This window comes from Lethenteron reissneri, chromosome 8 (genome assembly GCF_015708825.2).
Source record: "Lethenteron reissneri isolate LAM-NWPU_2019-01 chromosome 8, ASM1570882v1, whole genome shotgun sequence".
NCBI classification, from domain to species: Eukaryota; Metazoa; Chordata; class Hyperoartia; order Petromyzontiformes; family Petromyzontidae; genus Lethenteron; species Lethenteron reissneri.
The window spans coordinates 6,150,493-6,170,368 of NC_083786.1; the positions used below are offsets into that span (position 1 = coordinate 6,150,493).

Below are 19,876 nucleotides of genomic sequence, written 5' to 3' on the forward strand. Positions count from 1 at the left end.
AATGTTTAAAATTTATTTATTTTATATTCCAACATATTTCACACGACCAAACTAAATATAAACACCCTGCCTAATGCAAACCAGGGTACACAATACTATGTACTATGCTCTGTGTGTGTGTATAACTGTGGCCCAACTTACATACACGTTGCACTTAACATAGAAGGCAAATAATTCGCAATCGGCTACAGACATCCCCTCAGCCAAATGGTGGTGGTGGCAGTTGCAACAAAAGCCACAGCTCTGAGATTGCGAAACACTGTTGCCACCAATGCCGTCCAGTTCAAGGAGTTGAACTCCTTTGTAAAATTATATTTACCAGGCATTTTGTCTGGATCAAAAACAACGATTTTTTTGTTAAAGGCCAGCAAGGCCAAATTACACTTCAAGTGGTTGTTAACTTGCCTCCGCAGTCCTAAATTTGGGACACCGCACCCCATTATAATCCCGACACAATTATTCTCAACACGTTTTATAATGAACACCTGGCCTTGGGAGGAGTCAAATTAATCAAACTATATAATCAGCCTCATGAGGAGTATAATCGGTGAGCCTCTCAGACACATACACGCTTCTGGTAAAAGGTAAAGCGGAAGGACCTGCAAATGCTTTCTCACACCACTGCTGGCCAAAAGACCTCCCTACGAGATGGAGCCTTAGTCGAAAGTCCTTTGGAGGGTATTTTGCCTACTTTTCCATGTTGGCCAGATATCTGAGAAATGAGAGTACCCGAACTTTACCCGAATAAACAGGGCCTCCTGTGGACTGGCTGTGATGTACCTATACTGCTAGATGGACAGAGGATGTGGGGGTTTAATAAACTTTACCCAATGGTTCAACAGCTGTGCTGGGAGATTTAACCGGCAACATCTCGGATTCTCAGTCCAGTGTGCTTACACCACGATGGCATCCTGACGCTTATGAACAGGGGTTTTTCTGGGACCATTCGATATTAAGTTGGTGCCATTTCAATTTCACTGCATGCACACCTTGATAAATTGCGACGAACATTACTTGCCTATGACCCATGAGACACTGCATCTTGTACTGGTATGCACAGTTAAAATGTCTAAATCGGTATCTGAACTGGCTATTTGGATATTTACTCACCATGTCAGCTCTTCGCTGATGTAGGGACATTGCCTGAAACGTTATTATAAAATTTTCTCAGGCAGTGTTAATGATTGTGGCATTTGTTTCCTGGATTGTGATCATGACAAGTCCCTTGGTGATTTGTTCCACTGAAATAAATATATATAAGTATGCACACTGTCTACACAGGAGTGGGCCACCTACATAATGTGACCGGCACTCACTGGAGTTTCAAATCTGAATAAATTACTCCACGAGTGAACGCAACTCTTCTTACTCACTGCACCCTAAATGTAAAAACTTGAAAAATATGTCAGTCTTGAATGACATAATCATTACAGGTTGTCTAGCCATTGCATTTTCAAGAACCTAATTTTCAATCACCGGCCATGGTCAATACACCACTGGATGAAAAAATAAACCCAGCAATTTTATGGTCCCAATCACCTTCCCCAATAAAATTATCAGCGTAGAGTGATCTGCCTGGGCAATGTGGGCACCTCATTGCCCGAGGCTGATCTCAGGCACTGTGACCACAAACTGGCCAAGAGTAAAATTTCATTCACCTCCACCTGGCACAGCCAATTTGTAAGGTTTGTGACGTGAACAAAACGGAGAGCAAGCCAACAACGTTTACAATTGAGGATGTTTTGCTGGTGATTACAACTGGCACCCTCAGGTATTTTGGCAGAAGTGTGAAGATGTCTTCCTGTTTTTCTGTCTTAAATAGGGGAAGGTGACATCATCAGCGTGTGCCTCCATGTGAGAAGGACCCAGAGGGGTTAATGTATTTGTATTAATATATATTATGTTAATATACAAATATACATGTAACGCATTAGGCTAGTCACAGTTAACATGCTTGATCTTGGGGAGACTTTCATCCAGCAGTGGATTTATGATAGCTCACGATGAAGGCAAGGGGCAAGGCAGGAGGGGACAATTTGTTCCGATCTGACCGGAGCAAGAGGTGTGAACAATCCTACATTGTACAGCCTATCCAAGGCAACGTGAAAACCGTGCACGTTTCAATAAATATGGTGTGTTGACACTTTAAGCTGCTCCTAAAAAGAAACATTCGGGTTCGAACTGTTTAATTATAGAATTGGTGCACTGCCAAATCATTTTAATTTTGCGCAATTGCTCGAGAGCTGTCCTCCGAGGCATCAGAATGCGTGAGAGACTCGAGACAAAATGTTTTAGGAGCGTTTCGGTACTAGCTTATTTTAGCCAAATTCAGAGCCATGTCTGACTAACGCGATCCATCAGGCAGCACGGATCATGCAGGTGTGTGCGGCAGGGGCTCGAGCGGCATCATACCTGGCCCTCGCTAGTTTAAAGCAACTAAACCCCCCGGCTACCGCCTAACGATCGCACTATCGTCACCTGTTCATTGCTAAAGAAAATGCATCAACACATCACTGACAGCTATCTTGTACACATAACACTTTACCCTCTACCACTTAATAAACATACAGGGTAAACCAGCCAGTTTACATTTAGTTTCATATACTGTACGTCTTAAATCAACTAAATAAATCAGTTCAGCTAACATTAATTGCCTATTGACAAATGCACTCTATTGCCCGACATTCGAAGCAACGTTCGATGCAGATACGTATAACAGATGTATATAATGTATGTGTGTTGCTGTAGATCTAGATACCAGACTAAAAAAAATGACTGAAGGGCAAGCGCATAAATCAGGAGGGAAGTGCAAAGGCATGCAAACGACTGCAGTTCTGCAGACGTCGTCAAACCGCATGCTCTGCGTCTTGATTTACGCAAAATTACCCCGCGTTATTAAGAGCTATGCAGCCAATGAGCCCTTGTGTGTCAGGCAAATAGAAATATGCAGAAGCGCAAAGTTCAAGCTATCAAAACGTCATAAATTTGAGTCGTTGCCCATTTTATAAAAATGAGGCAAATATGTCTCCACATTTAATAAGTTAAAATGTTCTGAAGCGAGGTTCTGGCAGCGCCTGGAACTGTAAGTTGCAAGAGGAGTCAGGTTTCCCTGAGGGTTTCCTATCAGAAGTGAACGTATTCAATGAAACTAAATGGGGAAAGTATCTTTCAACTGCCCGTACGGAACAGCAAAATCAATGCGTGAGGCTGGTGGAATGCCCCGACTGACTCTACGAGCTCCACAATGCGAAAATTTAGATTTAACTCAAGGGAAAATGTTTCTTTCGCTTCCAGACACCAACACCTGAGGCTTAGTTTCTCACTGAACAGTTTCCCGCTTGCTGGTAGTCTGAAGTAGGTGGCACATAACATCCACAGCCATAGGAAGAGGTTTACCGGTTGCAGAAACATTTTCTAGGTCGCTAACCCAAACAGACCTTGCTGCAATTAAGCCCTGGCCTACACGATTTGCTAAACCAACGTTACTGCTTCCACAGATAACCATTGACCCTGTTTGTGTGTTGACGTGCGTTTGTAGCTGCGCGTGCGTGCGACGGTGCCCTCCCATCTCCCCTCACGAGCCGTCGGCGGGGACATGCTCCTCGAATCCCTCGCTCTCTCGCACGAGAGCGCGCTCCAGGATCACGCGGCCCTCCTTGTAGCGTTGGTTGTCCTCGGTGGCGAACTCGTACATCCAGCCCAGCTTGCTGTTGCAGTTCTTGCAGCTCACGTCACGCACCATGTGGCGGCCCGTGAGCATCACCCGGTCCTGAACCTCACTGAACGACAGGTTCACCACCTGCCCGGGGCATGCGCCGGCACACAACGCAGGGGTCACTCATTGTCGGCGCTTTAAGGGTTACACCAATAGTTGATTTGTCTATGTTGCAGATGTGGGTGCTATAATCCTGGGTCTGAATGTCATGTCACCTATCACCCAAGGTCGGGTCTCAGTTTTTGTATCGTCGTTTCAGTCAATAAACCCATTACAGCTGAATCTGTTCCATGATGAAACCTCCTTGTGTGTAGGTGCCGTGTCCCCGAGTGTCGTTTCTCCCATTGGCCATTATGTATTATTATCTTAATGTCGTGTTCTCTGGGATTCATGTCTCACAGGGTATGTCCATCATGTCTCTCGGTGCATGTGTCATATCCCAACGTGTTCAATCATAACAATTTTGTACGCCATGTCTCTAATTTGTGTTTGTCATGCCTCTCAATGTAGTGTCATATCCCCCATTGTGTGTCTCATATCTCCCAGTGTGTTGGTGGTGTCTTCCAGTGTGCGGATCGTGTTTTCCAGTGTACGAGTCGTGTCTCCCAGTGTGCGGGTGATGTCTCCCAGTGTGTTGGACGTATCTCCCAGTGTGTGGCTCATGTTTCCCAGTGTGATGGTCGTGTCTCCCAATGTTGGTTGTGTGTCCCAATGTGTTGGTCGTGTCTTCCAGCTTGCGGCTCATCTCACCCACTGTGCGGGTCGTTTCTCCCACTGTCTGGGTAGTGTGTCCCATTGTGTGGATCGCGTGTCCTAGTGTGTCGTTTCGCTCAGTGTCCGTGTAATGTACCCCCACGGTGTGTTCATTCTATCCCCCTTTGTGTGCGCCATGTCTCCAACGAACTCAAAGACAATAACACAAGCGAGAGGTCGCATTTTGAACCCCACAATCGTATCCCGCAGTGCGTGTGGTCATGGGGCAGTACAAGTACTTTATTGAAGAGGAAGGCGCGTCCCGTGGCCCCTGTGAATCTCGTGGAGATAAGCTCGGAGCGGTTCGTCAGGATCGTATCGCAGTTCGCGCACGAGAAGAGCCGTGTGCCGCCGATGTGGTCCAGGAAAATGCGACCCATCCTGCCCGCACGCGCCACACAGCGCTGTTAGTTAATACGGTTATGAAACCACTCTTTGTACCACGGGAACACCGCGATCCCCCACCGCAGCCCAAACAACCACCGTCTCCACGCCCCCAGCTCTCCTTTGATCTCAACGTCAATAAGCGACGTGGCTCTTTAAAATGAACTAACAACGGTTTAGACATCACCACAGCCGCAACCACTCTCACAGGGAATCACAAACCAACATTAGCACATCCGCGTCGACGACATCAACATGACAGTTGCCGTTCGGCACAGCGTCACTGCCGCCCACGAAGCGGCTCGAAAGCTGCGAGGAGCGGGCAGACAACACACGGGGGCCCGTATGAAACCAGGCCGCAAAGGCCCCGCGCACGGCTGGGCGTCTCCGGGCGGTGTCGACTGTTCGCGCCGCGCCTCACGAACTCGCCTGGGAGCTGCGGATCAATGGACGCTCGCGTAATCTCCGTAAAGAAAAATAAATCCCAAAATATAAATCCCAGAAGTCGCCTGGCGAAGCTCTCGGTCCGAGGCGGCGAAGACGGCGTCGGCTGAGTAGCTTTGTGATGGCCGCACCATATAAGGCAACGTCAACACGATGACGTCACGCCCAAGCGCCGCGCCCATTGGTCGGTGCGCGTGCGCGTGACCGCGATCAGCTGTGAAAAATCCGCGAAAATAAACACGTGGGGGCGGAGCGGATTTGCGGGGTGGAGCTAGAGTGGGGGTATCAGGGACTCTGTGATCTCGACGGGGTATTTATAGAAATGCATTTATTTATTTTCTTCTTGCCGGATTGCCCAAGGAAACCTCGCCGAGTCTCAAGAATCTTCTCAAGCAGAGTCCTTCACTGGAATGGTTGGCCAGTGCCATTAATGAGTGACTGCCGTCCTCGTGTGGGAGGGAGATGGACTCGGTGTGATGCTAAATTTTTCGCAGCAGTGACCTTTGTTTGAAACAAATTAACTATGTAATCCTCCATAATAGAGGGTTTTGGGTTAAGCAAAGCAAACTCGGCTGTAATCCTCGCTGAATTTAAGGCAAACATAATCAGAACCCTCGTGCTGTGTATACAACTAAAATATATTTTCTTATCAGACAATTGCCTTTAGAGATAAATATTGATCATAATTTGTTTAAGCAAAGCAAACTCGGTTTAAACCTTCGGAGTTGAAAGGCTACTCTTCAAGAGGGTCCTATCGCTTTCAGATGTTTGGACAATTCCCATTAATGAGTGCGGGAGTTGAAATGGAACACTCTTTGTCCTCGTTTGAAACACAGCATATAACAAAACATTTTTTACTACAGTACCTACAAAAAAAGTCTCACTGAGTTGCAAGACTATCTGTCAGGAGGGTCCCCTGGCACCGAATGTTACGATTTGCTTACCTCGATAATAAACAATTACCACAATTCAATTAAATATTATTTTTGTTTAATTTTGGTTAATATCATCATGTCAGGATGAGTCGCAAATATTTGACGTAGAATTGGGAAAACATCGAATTTTACGCAATTCGTTCACATGTACCGTGAGCTTAAGGGATCTATTTGTAATAATTTAATCGGAGCACCGTCATAAGCCGGAACAGGACTCCCAGGGAGTGACGGACTTAGAGAGAAATCTGAAGGGGATTGTATGTGAAGTACCCGTCGAGGACGCTTGACAACGGAGTTGAGGCACACGTATATTTATTTAACAAGTTGCCAGTACAGGACAGCCCTAGAGGGGGTAGCGGCCCCCTCACCCGTATAACTCAGGGAATACCCCTAGCTATCCATAGCCTATCCCCTGAGTCCTCCACTAAGAGCTAGGGGAGGCTGTCTGGCCCGACACTGGTAATCGGGCTCGGTACCCGGAGTCCCAGAGCACTGGCTCTGGTTCACGGGACCACGCCACTGGCTCGAGCCTGATCCCGTGGGGCCCTGATAAGGGCGGCGATCAGGGGGAGTCCAGGGCTCTAGCTACGACGTCTTCCGACTTCTTAGCTTAACTATAACATAACTGACTAAGCCCATATAACGACCCCTTTTTATACCCAACCCTCCTTGAGGGGTGGGGCCCCGGGGGATCGTAACGCCGAACCAGCCCCCCCCCAGGGTGTCTGGCTCGGACGTCGCAGAGGGCATCTCCCTGTGCACACACGTAGCCCCGCCCACTGTGTTTCTTTCCCATAGGCTGCCATGCATAACGGCCCTCTCTCCAACGTCCCTACATCACTCCCCCCCGCATAGCTCGCAGCCGTCCCGGCTGCAACAATTTCAACAAATGAATCTTTACCCCTTGACTCCCCCCGTGTGTGCCCCATTTTTTTTTCCATTTAACAGAACGAGAATTAAACAACAACACTAACAATGCCCCTAAAGGGAGAACAAACCGACGCGCCCCCCCCCCCGAATAAATACGAAATCCGTAGAGGCAAGATATGTACATTTCCCGGAACCCTCAGCGCACGCACAACACGCACACAAGACGCACACACACACACAGCCATAATACAACAACGCGCCAAGAGCGCCACACGAACGCAGCGTCCAGCAACAATAGCACACGAAAGTGTACCAGAAAACGCAAAAAAAATAAAAAAAATTTTCTTCTTATTTTCGTTTCGTTTTCACTTCTTGTTCGCGTTCCAGTGTTTTCATAAGAGTCTGCGCATTTTAGCGCGCGTCCTTGCCGCAGGCCCGTCACAAGGGCCAACCTCAGATGGCGGACCATTCGGTGGCCGCTGTCCCATCCGAGGCGAGTCCGCCATTGGAGTGGCGGGACCCTCGGCATCCCCCGTGAGGGATGTGCGCGAGCCCGTCATTCCGGGAGAACCTGGGGGCGGGGCAACCGGCAAGACGTCAGGTGAGATCAACAGAGGCGGACCCTCCGGGTCGGTCGACCCCTCACATGCTTGGCCCTGCGCGTGTGGAGCAGAGTCCCGCACCGCAACGAAGGGTTTTAGTCTAGAGGGGTGAACGAACCACCGGCGCCTCCCCCACTTGATACGAACGCACTGCGGTCGCAAAACCTCGACCACCTCGACGGGGCCCCGCCATGGCCGTACCAGTTTCGAGGAGGTCGCAAGCGGTACCTGGGGACAGTGCAGCCATGCCCTGTCCCCTGGCTTCCACTGCAGCACGTGCGCGCGCGCAAGTCTGAGGCGCTCATTCGCCTTTTGGCGCATGCGGGAATTGAGCATGGCAGCATCCCGCGCCTCAGTTAGCTTTTGAAGGTTAAATTTAACGTGCTCGTCCAATTTAATTTTACCTAGAGGCGCGGGGATCTGCAGCTGTGCCCGAACAGGTGGGTCATGTTCGCGACCATACATGAGAAAGAAGGGTGAAAATCCCGTGGCAGCATGGGGGGCCAATCGATATGCTGCCAGGACCCCTTGAATTTGCAAGTCCCAATTGGTCTGTGACTCCGAAACCAGGTGCGACAACATAGACGTGATGGTACGATGCAGACGCTCGACCATCCCGTCAGTTTGTGGGTGATAGGGAGAGGTACGAATCTTCTTTGTACCTAGGAGATCACAGACTTGTTTGAGGAGGTTCCCGGAAAAATTTTTACCCTGGTCGGTCAGCAGCCGCTCCGGAGCACCTTTGTCCATGACGTAGCCTTGGACAAAGGCGTCCACGATGGCTGCTGCCGACTGATTTGCCAGGGGCCAGGCCATAGGCCAGCGTGTGAAGTATTCGACCCCTGTTAGCAAATATCTATTGCCCCTAGGGGTGGCGGGAAACGGCCCCAGGATATCCAACGCTACGAGTTCGTTCACCCTGGAGACTGTGATGGACTGCAACGGCGGGTTCGACTCCCGAGCTGGTGGTTTGCGTTGCGCACACCGGGGGCATGCTGCCAGGAGATCCGTGACATCCCGTGTCATGCCCGGCCAAAAAAAATCCAGCTGGAGCGAGGCGAGGGTCTTTTGGGTACCCAGGTGGAGGAGGCGCTCATGAGCAGCCCACACCACCTTACCCCGTAACCCCGCAGGAACTACCAGCCGGTGACGGTGGGATTTACCGTCCCAATGCATGAGCAAGCCCGCGTGTATTTCCCAATTGTCGGCATCACCCGTCCCACACCCCCTCTCCCTGGCGCGACGACGCAGCGCGAGGAGGGAGGCGTCCTCCATCTGGAGGCGTCCCCACTCAATCACAGGCAACCCAAGCAGGGAATCCCTTCCCTGTTTCCCGATCTCATCGGGGAGCGATGTGTCAACATCGGCGGCGGCCGCCAGGACTGGAACCGTCATGTCCCCAGCTGGCTTGCAACGCCCCGACCCCAGGAGGCATGCGCATTCGGAGGTGGTTGGCATGCGCGACAGAGCGTCCGCATTTGTGTGGCGAATGCCCTTACGATAGGTGGTGTCAAAATCGAAATCCTGGAGGACCTCCAGCCATCGGGACAATTGTCCCGATGGCTGTTGAACCTTCAGGGCGTACTGCAGTGCCGCATGATCCGTACGGACAGTGAAATGCTGACCGTACAGATATGGGCGGTACTGTTGGATGAAGAAAACAATTGCCAACAGTTCTCTACGGGTGACACAATATTTTTGCTCCGCTGGAGACAACACCCGACTGCCGTACGCAACCACCCGTTCCACGCCATCAACCACCTGGGAAAGCACGCCTCCGATACCTGTGTTGCTCGCGTCGGTGTCGAGCAAAAACAGCCTCGAAAAATCGGGGTAAGTCAAAGGAGGAGCCTTCACCAATGCATCCCGAAGGGAGCAGAAAGCTACTTCCTCATCCCGACCCCAGTGGAACCGAACCCCTTTTGATGTCAAAGCATGTAGGGGTTTGGCAATTGTAGCAAAATTAGCGACGAACCGTCGGTAATATGAAGCGAAGCCAATAAAACTCCTCACCTCCCCCACCGAGGTCGGAATTGGCCAGGAGCTGACACACTGCGTTTTGGCGGGATCGGTAGCAATACCCGAGCGCCCCACGATGTGCCCCAAATAACGCACTGACTCGCGAAACAAATAGCATTTTTGGGGCTTAAATTTCAAATTAGCAGCCCGCATCCTTTGGAAAACCGCCCGCAGCCTCTGGAGATGTTCGTCAAAGGTTCTTCCAAAAACAATTACGTCATCCAAATAAATCAGGCACGATTCCCATTGCAATCCAGCCAAAACCAATTCCATCAACCGCTGGAAGGTTGCCGGCGCTGAGTGTAAGCCCATCGGCAACCGGTTGAATTGGAACAGGCCGTGCGGTGTACGGAAAGCGGTTTTAGGCTTCGAATCATCGTCCAGAGGAAGCTGCCAGAATCCCGAAAGTAAATCTAGTGTGGAGAAGAATCGCGCTCCCGCCAAGGCGTCCAGCGATTCGTCCATCCGTGGGAGCGGGTATGCGTCGGCAACCGAAACCTTATTAAGGCGACGGAAATCTACGCAAAACCGCAATGAGCCATCCTGTTTCTTAACCAGGACAATCGGTGCTCCCCAAGGGCTGGTAGAGGGAGAGATAATGTCGGCGGCTAACATGTCATCGACAGCCGATTTGACATGGTCCTTTTCGGCGGGACTCAACCGAAAAGGATTTTGGCGAATAGGCGCGCTGTCACCCGTGTCAATATGGTGACGCAGCAGGTGAGTACAACCCAAATCGTATTTATTCCGACTGAAAACGTCGGAAAATTCCTTTAGCAGCGATCTAAGCCGTTGGCGCTCTAAATTGGACAGGTTCGTCGATCCCGCACAAAGCGCGTCGAGCCACCCTTCATCGCCGTCCGAATGCGGGTGCGTCCGAGCAGCAGTGTCAATGTGGTTCACGGCAGGTTCCTCGCAGGGCACCGGCGTCGCGTGAGCGAGCACAGTCCCTTGGGGAACCACTACTGTCTGCGACCCGACATTGAGGACCGCGATGAAGGGATCCTCGTCCCCCCTTACGATGGTCTGGGCCGGAATTAAATGAGGCCCATTAACCCCGGCCCTAGACGGCCCCAGCACAACACCCTGATCCCCAACACCCTTAGCGAAGGGCCTACGAAGTTTAAGAGGTACCAGCATTTGTGCCCCCGGCGGCACACGCACTGTTTTTACGACGAACGCCGGTACCGTCGCGAACGCCGTCCGAGTCGCTACAGGGGAAGGCAGGAACGCCATACGTCGCCCCGACGGAAGCTCAATGCATCCTTGGTCGATCAAAATACGAATTGGCATCCTGCCCAAGAAGTCCGTCCCCAGCAGGCACGGAACTGCCAGTGAGGAGGAGACAAAAATCGGCCCCGACAATTTGATGTCCCCGATAGAAATTTGCGCTCGAATCTGTCCCACGATGCCGAGAGAGCCCCCGTTAGCGGCATAGAAAGGGACATTAACCGGTAGCAAAGGACGGCTCTGCACCGGTAGAATATTGTAAATTAGTTCCGAAATAATTGTCGCCGATGCCCCTGTATCGACTATGATGCGTACCTCCACCCCATCAATGTAACCGACCACGGCCGACGATCCCGACGCCGCGGCCACCACGCGATGGGCCAACACGGACCACCGCTCGGGCTCGATTTGAGTCCCCGCAGTGATCCGCGCCGGTCCATCGCAGCGCCCCACCGGCCCCCCGTTCGTTACGGTGCGAGAGTGTGCGACAGGTGGGTGCGTTGGCCAAACATGTGAGGTGCCGCGACTCGCCGGATCATGGTGCTGGAGCTTGGGAGGAGGAAGAGGAGGGCCGGCGTCCTGTCGAGGCGTCGTCCCCCGCTGTCGAGGAGAACGGCACCCCGAGGCGACATGGCCCCGGATGCCGCAGTTGAAGCACCGCGGGAGCGCCGATGGAGACGATGGACGGTCGAAACGCCTCGGCCCGTCCCGACCCGGCCGCGCCCCCGTCGTCTGTTGCCGTCGATGGTCGACGGCATAAAGTTCTTCTGACGGAAGGGTGGCTGCAGCCACCGCACGCCCAGCCGATGCCCTGTTTGCCTTTCGCCGCTGCTGCAGAAGGTTGGCGTGGAGGAGTCGCGCAGCCTGGAGGGAGGTCATTTCTGCATCCCCTTGTGCGATGACGACGATGTCGAGGTCGTCCGCCAAGAGGAGGATCTTCTCCGCGACCATTGCATCCACGCCGTCGTCGTCCATGCGGGGAAAGGCTGTTTTTGCCAGCGCCAGAAGACTTGTCCGGAAAGCCAGAGGCGACTCTTTTTCACCCCGCCTGCGATCGTAGAACTGCTGACGGCATTCGGCTGAAGGTCCATAGACCCCGGCCAGCAGCTGTAGCGCCATTGGTAGTGTAGCCCGCTTCTCTTTTGGCGCCGACGTGAGTGCGGCGAGCGCGTCCCCATCGAGGAGCGCCGGCAGCGCGCAAAGGGCCTCCTCGTCGGACCACCGCGCCATCTCCTGATGGGCGAGGAAGCGTCGCCGGAAGCCGCCCCAGTCACCCTCCGCACCGATGAATTCCTTCAGCGGGGGCAGCCTTTGGTGAAGCGCAGCGGTCGATGTGGACTCCCGCAGGTTGCTTTCACCTCCCTTTGGCGGTGCCTCGGCGCGACTGGCCGATGGCATCGCCTGTCGCGGCAGCGATGACGCATCCTTCGGCTGCGATGACGCTGCAGCCCCGGCGACGGCGATGTCGGAGCCGATGTCTAAGCTGGCCACGCCCCGAACAGCCGCGGCGTCCATGGCGGGAAATTCAAATTGTGAAGTCGCTGAAATGGCGGGAAAGTGCTCCGGCCGCCGGTTCTCCTCGCCCTGCGGTGGACCACCAGCCCCCAACCGCGTAATGCCTTCCAGTGTGGCGGCAGCGGCATAAAGTAGCTCCGCCAGCCGTTCGTGAGCCAGTCGTAGTGCATCTGGCTGCGGCCCCTCTCCATGCTGACGTCCCGGTGAGAAGGCGCCAGGCTCCGGCTGCACCCCATCTTGTTGCTCTGTCTCGGGCTCGGCGATCTCCGCGGCGTCCTCCTCTTGTGGTACCCTGGTCCGAGCTGTATGGCGCGTTTCCATTTTTACCACTTCTGACGCCAGATGAAGTACCCGTCGAGGACGCTTGACAACGGAGTTGAGGCACACGTATATTTATTTAACAAGTTGCCAGTACAGGACAGCCCTAGAGGGGGTAGCGGCCCCCTCACCCGTATAACTCAGGGAATACCCCTAGCTATCCATAGCCTATCCCCTGAGTCCTCCACTAAGAGCTAGGGGAGGCTGTCTGGCCCGACACTGGTAATCGGGCTCGGTACCCGGAGTCCCAGAGCACTGGCTCTGGTTCACGGGACCACGCCACTGGCTCGAGCCTGATCCCGTGGGGCCCTGATAAGGGCGGCGATCAGGGGGAGTCCAGGGCTCTAGCTACGACGTCTTCCGACTTCTTAGCTTAACTATAACATAACTGACTAAGCCCATATAACGACCCCTTTTTATACCCAACCCTCCTTGAGGGGTGGGGCCCCGGGGGATCGTAACGCCGAACCAGCCCCCCCCCAGGGTGTCTGGCTCGGACGTCGCAGAGGGCATCTCCCTGTGCACACACGTAGCCCCGCCCACTGTGTTTCTTTCCCATAGGCTGCCATGCATAACGGCCCTCTCTCCAACGTCCCTACATATGTCCTCATCAGGTTTCTGACTCCAATCTGCATCAACCTTCACATCGCTCCACAGAGCAGCAACAGCCACGTGGCAGACACGGAGGCAGTGTAACCCACAGGAGGCGCTCGCGTCGCCTCGAGCCCGATTAGGCAGAAGTTGAACGCGTTTGCCTATCTGGGCGTTCTGGTGTCCGGCCCTCTTGCACAATTGAGTAACTCTGCACAATGGGGTTATTGTGCAAGAGAGACGCTTACAAGGATGGCGAAGTATTAATGCAGCGTGTGACGATTATGAATGCTATAATGGCTTAAATAACGAGGCTTGTTTCCAAAAGGAAAATTTTAATACAATGACTGTTTTGCTTTAGTGTAACTAATGCATTGCAATGACAAAGTATCATTACCATTGAAACATGTGAATCACGGCTTCTTTTTCAAGGGCGTCCTGGGTTACACCAAGTCAAACCCCAAACACAAACCACATAACCAAGAACCCTTAATGCTCACCCCAAACCCAGACACGAACCCAAAACCATAACCCCGTTCCAAATAACTAACCCTTAACTCAAACACTAATCCCTAATCCAAACACTAATCCCTAACCCAAACAAAAACATTTTACTAGAAAACTAATCCTACCCCAATCACTAACCCTAACTTGAACACGAATTATAACCCGAACCCTAACAGTTATACAAACTATAATTAAAACCCGATCATTACCTCTAACATGAATTCGAACCTTTATTGAAATAATAACACAAACCAAATCCCGAACACTTATCGAAGCCCTAACTCGATATTTAAACCCCAACACCAACCCTATCCATAACCCAGATTCTGACCCCTAGCTCAAATGCGAACTCCTAAGCCACACATAAAATGCCCCCCCACCCGCCAGGCTATGAGGAGGGAAGTTGTGTAAGGTTCCTCTTACAACACCAGCTCCGCCACACCCAGCGAGCAATGACCAGACCCAAGTACTGTAGAGAAAACACATGCTCTGAGTGATGGTAATAAACCAGTACAGCCCCTCTGTCAGTCCAATCCACTGATATACACGGGCGTAGGCACTGTGGGTATCGTGGATGTCCAGACACTTCGACATGTTTAGACATGGCTAAGAGACACCCACAGCATGTTCAGATGTGGTTAAAAGACACCCACAGCATGTGTGGATGCGGCTAAGAGACACCCACAGCATGTTCTTGGTTGCGTTGTGGCCGAAACGTCGTGAGAATTATTTTATTATGTTTTATTTTTATTATTTTATTACTTCCCTTTTACGTGACTTTACCGAAAGAACCAAGAAGATGAATCTCTGCAGTCACGAACGCTTTAAATCGAAACCCACAGCATGTTTAGATGCGGCTAAGAGACACCCACAGCATGTGTAGATGCGGCTAAGAGACATCCACAGCATGTGTAGATGCGGCTAAAATACACTCACAGTATGTGTCGATATGGATAGGAGACACGTGAACATTTTTTTACATAAATCATGGCATATTGAGTATGCGTATTTCTCCTTTCAACAAGGTGAAAAAACTGCCGATGGTGCCGCTGATGGAATCATTAAGTAGAAAGCAGCGCACGCACAGTCGGCTTGGGACCGAGGCCACGGATCCCATCTGCAGTCGACCCAACAACCACTCTGAACATTGGCCAGGATGACAACTAAACCCCAACGCCTGGATGGGGCCTCTCCACACCGTGCGGGCCGTGGGTGTTACATATGACCATACTTCACCACGCTGGGCAGAGCGGGTTGTTGAAGGTGGGGAGCACCGTGCATTTTGCTACACCACCCTCTGCTGCCCAGTACGTAGCCCTGCAGCAGCCGAGTACACCCTGCTGTGCATGGCGGTTACCCACCCAACAACATAACCAGGTTCAAACCGCTTAGCTTCTGAGATTTAATGGAATCGGCCGCATTCCGCGTGATTTGGTCATAGGTCTGAATAACAGTAACACGCATTCGATTTGCAGTCATACGCTTTACTCAGAAAAGCCTCGCTGAGTCGCAGGACTATTTTGATGTTGCCAATGGACACGGGAAATAAATCCAAACATTCCAAACAAATCTTTCTGCTGATCGAATGAAACATGTAGACACTGAGCAGGCATAGGCTCACAAGGGCAAATAACTCGAAGCATTTTTCAGGAACATGGCCTCATGAGAGATATACTGGTAGGAACCTCGTGGTTACACCAGCCCCCAGGGGATTATTGTGTCCGTCGTGCAGGGAGGGGCTGGGTGGGGAGGGTGGGGAGGGGCTGGGTGGAGAGGGGAGTGTGGGGAGGGGCTGGGTGGGGAAGGGCTGGGTAGAGAGGGGAGTGTGTGGAGGGGCTGGGTGGGGAGGATGAGGTTGGGTGGGGGGTGGGAGGGGTGGGGCTGGGTGGGGTGGGGCTGGGTGGGGAGGGGCTGGTCACCCCGTGGTGCCCTTATAAAACTCAACGTTTAACCTACTCAGGCCGGCTTGTGCCCGCCCTCACAGTCGGGCATATTTGCGGAATACACCACGCCGCCGTTGACCCTGGCCATTGACCGAGCAACCGAACGTTCCTACCAGCTCCCTCCGCAGGAATGTGTCATATTGGGATACTTGGTCAATTCTATTCATGAGTTTTAACTTCGTGTTGGAGGATGTCTGGAAAAAAACCCACGCGTGCGAGTGGGTATCTCTATCCTATACAGATGAGCCATCTGCAGATAAGCCCACATTTGCTGTAACGCATTGTCCTGGCTATTCCTCGTATGCATGTTTTATTCCTCGGTTTAATTTTTCCGCTATGACGTGAGGCGGTACGAAACAAGAAACAGCCCTGACGACATAAAACACTGCAGTGGCGTTTCCATAAACAAGAGGAATTCCTCTCGGGGTTGATTTAGAGATGCTTTCGTGCGGACGCAAATATCCCCGGACAGAGACGGACCGCGTTGTTTTTTTTAATCACGACAACAATGTCTGCAATGTGAGACTCGCGACCTCTCGACCCCAGCAGACCCGCCCGTCACCTCCCTCCTCTCCACGACCTCACACACTCGCGTTTCCACAGCTAATCTAAAGGCTTCCAAACGCCCCCGGGAAATTCTAGATTTGAAGCTTTCGTGACCGCAAGGATTCATACTCTTAGGTTTTTTTTCGGTAAAGTCACGTAGGGGAAAAGAAATAAATAAATAGTAAAACATTTGAAAAATACTAATAATAGAAATCTAATATTACATAAACTTTTTTATTATTAATTTTTCCTTATTTATTTTTACCTACGTGACTTTACCGAAAAAAAACCTAAGAGTATGTATGAGTCCCCGGGAAAGTATGTGTATGGCCCATCAACGTCCCACGACTTTCTCCACGTGGAGTGGTGCCCTACTCCAGCAGCGAATTGGCACAAGGGCCGTTGCACACGTGTACACTACGTGCGCAAGTGCTATGCGAACTCAAAACACTCATTAATCGAATTCACGAGCAGACGTCCTAAAATTTAGCCGCGGGACCCTCTTGAAACGCAGCGTCTTGAGACTCAGTAAGGTATCCCTGGGTAAATAAATAAACTGCATTGTACTATTTGTGTAATTCATGGGTGGCTCTGTGGGAATGGGACCGTGTGGAGCCCGTGGCAGCTGCAGCCGTGGGAAGAATTGGGGATACGACGAGAGGGAGTTCCTGGGTCCATGTGGTCGGTGCTGCCGGAGTGTCGGGGACGGGACCCCAGGGCGGGGTGACATGCGTCTGTCGTTGCGACCCAGGCTATATTTGACAGCAGTCGAGCAGGCGCCCGGCTAAGTCTGTCCCCTGTCTGCGTCTATCTACGTGTGTCTGTGTGTCCACGTCTGTCTGTCTGTGTATTTCAAGCTGTCCATATCTGTCCGTGCCTGAATGTGTCTGTATGTAGGTCCGTGTTGTTGTCCCGGTCTTCATAGGTGCTCGCAAGCAGCACTTGCTCCTACAGTCTATGGCTATGCGGGGGATCTTTGTCTCTGTTGTTTGTTACGTGTGCGTCTCTCGGTCTGCCTGTCTGCCTGTCTGCTCGTGCCTGTCCTCGTCTGTGAGTGCCTGTCCGCCCGGGCTGACTGCGTGGGAAGAATCCCTTCGCAATGACCCACGCGCGTGGGGGCATGGAGGGGCTGAGTGTGGCGGGTGTGAAGAGACGGGGTGAGTGAGGAGACGGGGTGAGGATGAGGAGATGGGGTGAGGATGAGGTGACGGGGTGAGGCGAGAGAGTAAGGGTGAGGGAGGGAGGAAGCACGGAGCAGGATAAGGCATGCGAGTGAGCCAGGAGGGTGAGTCAGGAGGGTGAGGAAGAGTATGCGAGATGAGGGTTTAGGGTGAGAAGAGTGCGAGGGGTGAGCCAGGAGGGTAAGGGAGATGGGTGAGGGTTTAGGGAGGGAAAAAAGGGCAAGTCGGGAGGGTGAGGGATGGGTGATGATTGATGGGCTGGAGAGGGAAAGTCCGCATTCCGCTGCGAGCGTGGGGAATGTATCTCTGCTCTCGAGCAGAGCCGCCACATTCGACAGCGAACTAATAATTACCGTGACAATAATAGCAGCAGTAATAACACTGTACCCGTATAGACATCATCATCATCATACAACTAACTACCCACTGAGCCTGCAGCAGCAGGGTGAGGCCCTCAGGGGACTGCGGCCGCAATGACGCCCCTCTGTTCGGTAGCTTCGTACCCGACTTGTTCGCGAATTATCTCACAAGTACACACTGAACACCGAGGCGAAGAGTCACCACTATCATTGGACTTTGTAAGTCGTTCAATACAAAACATTTGAGAAGAACGGGAAACTATGTTAGCCGCCAGGTGGAAATCGCCGTTGAGTGATTATGGAGTTGTGCCGCATGCGATTAAAGCCAACGCGGACGCAGAGCTGGGGATGATGAAGATGATGGTGGTGGGTGATTCAGTCGGCACAGGACAATGACACGTGTGTTAATTCTGCAGACATGACGTCACCCGCTCAGCTGGGGTGACGTCATCCGCTCAGCTGGGGTGACGTCACCCCAATTAATGTTTTAAACGTCATCATTCGCCTGGTGTGTTGGGATTATGGCGTGAATAAGCAGTGTGGCATTCAGATAAAAACATGTAAAAGTCATTGAAGAAAATAAATATAAAAGTATGTACTGTGCTTCAAATAGTATATTGTCTCGATTTAAAGCTTTCGTGACTGCAGGGATTCATCTTCTTGGTTCTTTCGGTAAAGTCACGTCGAATGGAAATAATAAAATGATAAAAAGAAAACATAAAAAAATAAAAAAACACCTTTTATTATGTGTAACTTTTATTATTTTATTATTTCCCTTCTACGTGACTTTACCAAAACAACCAAGAAGAAGATAGTATATTGTCATTTAATTATGTATTAAAAACAACACTCAACACATTCCGTGTCAAATGAGACTGGGTGTGTGGTCTTAAAGGATCAAAAATATAATCGGCGACGTTTCGGGCAATGCCCCTTCTTCAGTAGCACATACATTAATGTATATTCACATCAGCGCTCGGACTCGATGGTGAGGGGTGAAACGATTCGATCTATTCCCAGGGGGGGAATCTCCAGGGGATAATCAATTCCCGTGATTGTATTGCATTCATAGAATCGCACGCTTTTAAAACCAATTGCGCCCGATCCACGTGGTCAAATTAAACTGTTTTACGTTTGTTGCATGGAACCTGCAACTACTGCAGCACAACTGGACTCAGTACTCGATACTAAAACTGCGATTACAACTCTGGATCGATTATTAAATGTACTCGATATCAGCGATACGATGAATCAAAACTCTGTTGTGGATTATGGTGGCGATATTGCTGCGTTGACAGTGGCGCACGGCCACATGAAATTAATTAAACTCAACACGTTTCGTTGTCAATAAATGCTGCCTTAAAGTATATAAAAACGACGTTTCGGGCAATGGCCATTCATAGCATTCCCATGTCAGAATCAGAATATTTAGAAGAATCCGATGAGCTGTGAAGCTCATTTTAAACGCATGATGGCCACTAGAGGGCCACTGCCCGAAACGTCATTATAATTATAATTTCCTCCGCAAGCCACAGAGAGATGAACGTGTCGAGGGAGAGAGAGGGGAGAGTCATCTTCTTGATTCATTCGGTAAAGTCCCGTAGAAGGGAAATAATAAAATAATAAAGATAAAACAATAAAATAATTCTCACGACGTTTCGGCCACAACACAAACAGCCGTCCTCAGGTGAAGAATGAAAAAGGGGGGGGGGGGTGTTCGAGTTCACGCGCAGCATTCTCCTCCGCCATCTTGCTCAGGGAAGTTCCGCTGTGTTCTTACGCGGTGACGTCACGCCGCTGACTCCCCCCCCCCCCGTGACAGGGGCAACTGCTGCGCCTCTCTCCCTACGCAACATGGCCGCGCGTCGGCCGGCGGGGGTGGTGGGGGCGGGTGGGGGCGGGTGGGGGAGCGGTTGGGGGTGGGGGCGAGTGGGGGGTGGGTGACGTCATCGGCGTGGCGGGGC

General features: G+C 51.5%; 1 protein-coding gene across 1 annotated transcript; it reads right to left on the minus strand.

Moving 5' to 3' along the window:
• YPEL5 (yippee like 5) lies at positions 1–5,531 on the minus strand. The gene is made up of 3 exons (XM_061579714.1): positions 5,282–5,531; positions 4,708–4,849; positions 1–3,799 (listed from the first exon to the last, which is right to left on the minus strand). Exons 2-3 carry the CDS (start codon positions 4,846–4,848, stop codon positions 3,575–3,577), a joined length of 366 nt encoding a protein of 121 aa, XP_061435698.1. The 5' UTR covers position 4,849; positions 5,282–5,531; the 3' UTR covers positions 1–3,574.
• Between the last annotated feature and the right edge of the window lie 14,345 nt (positions 5,532–19,876).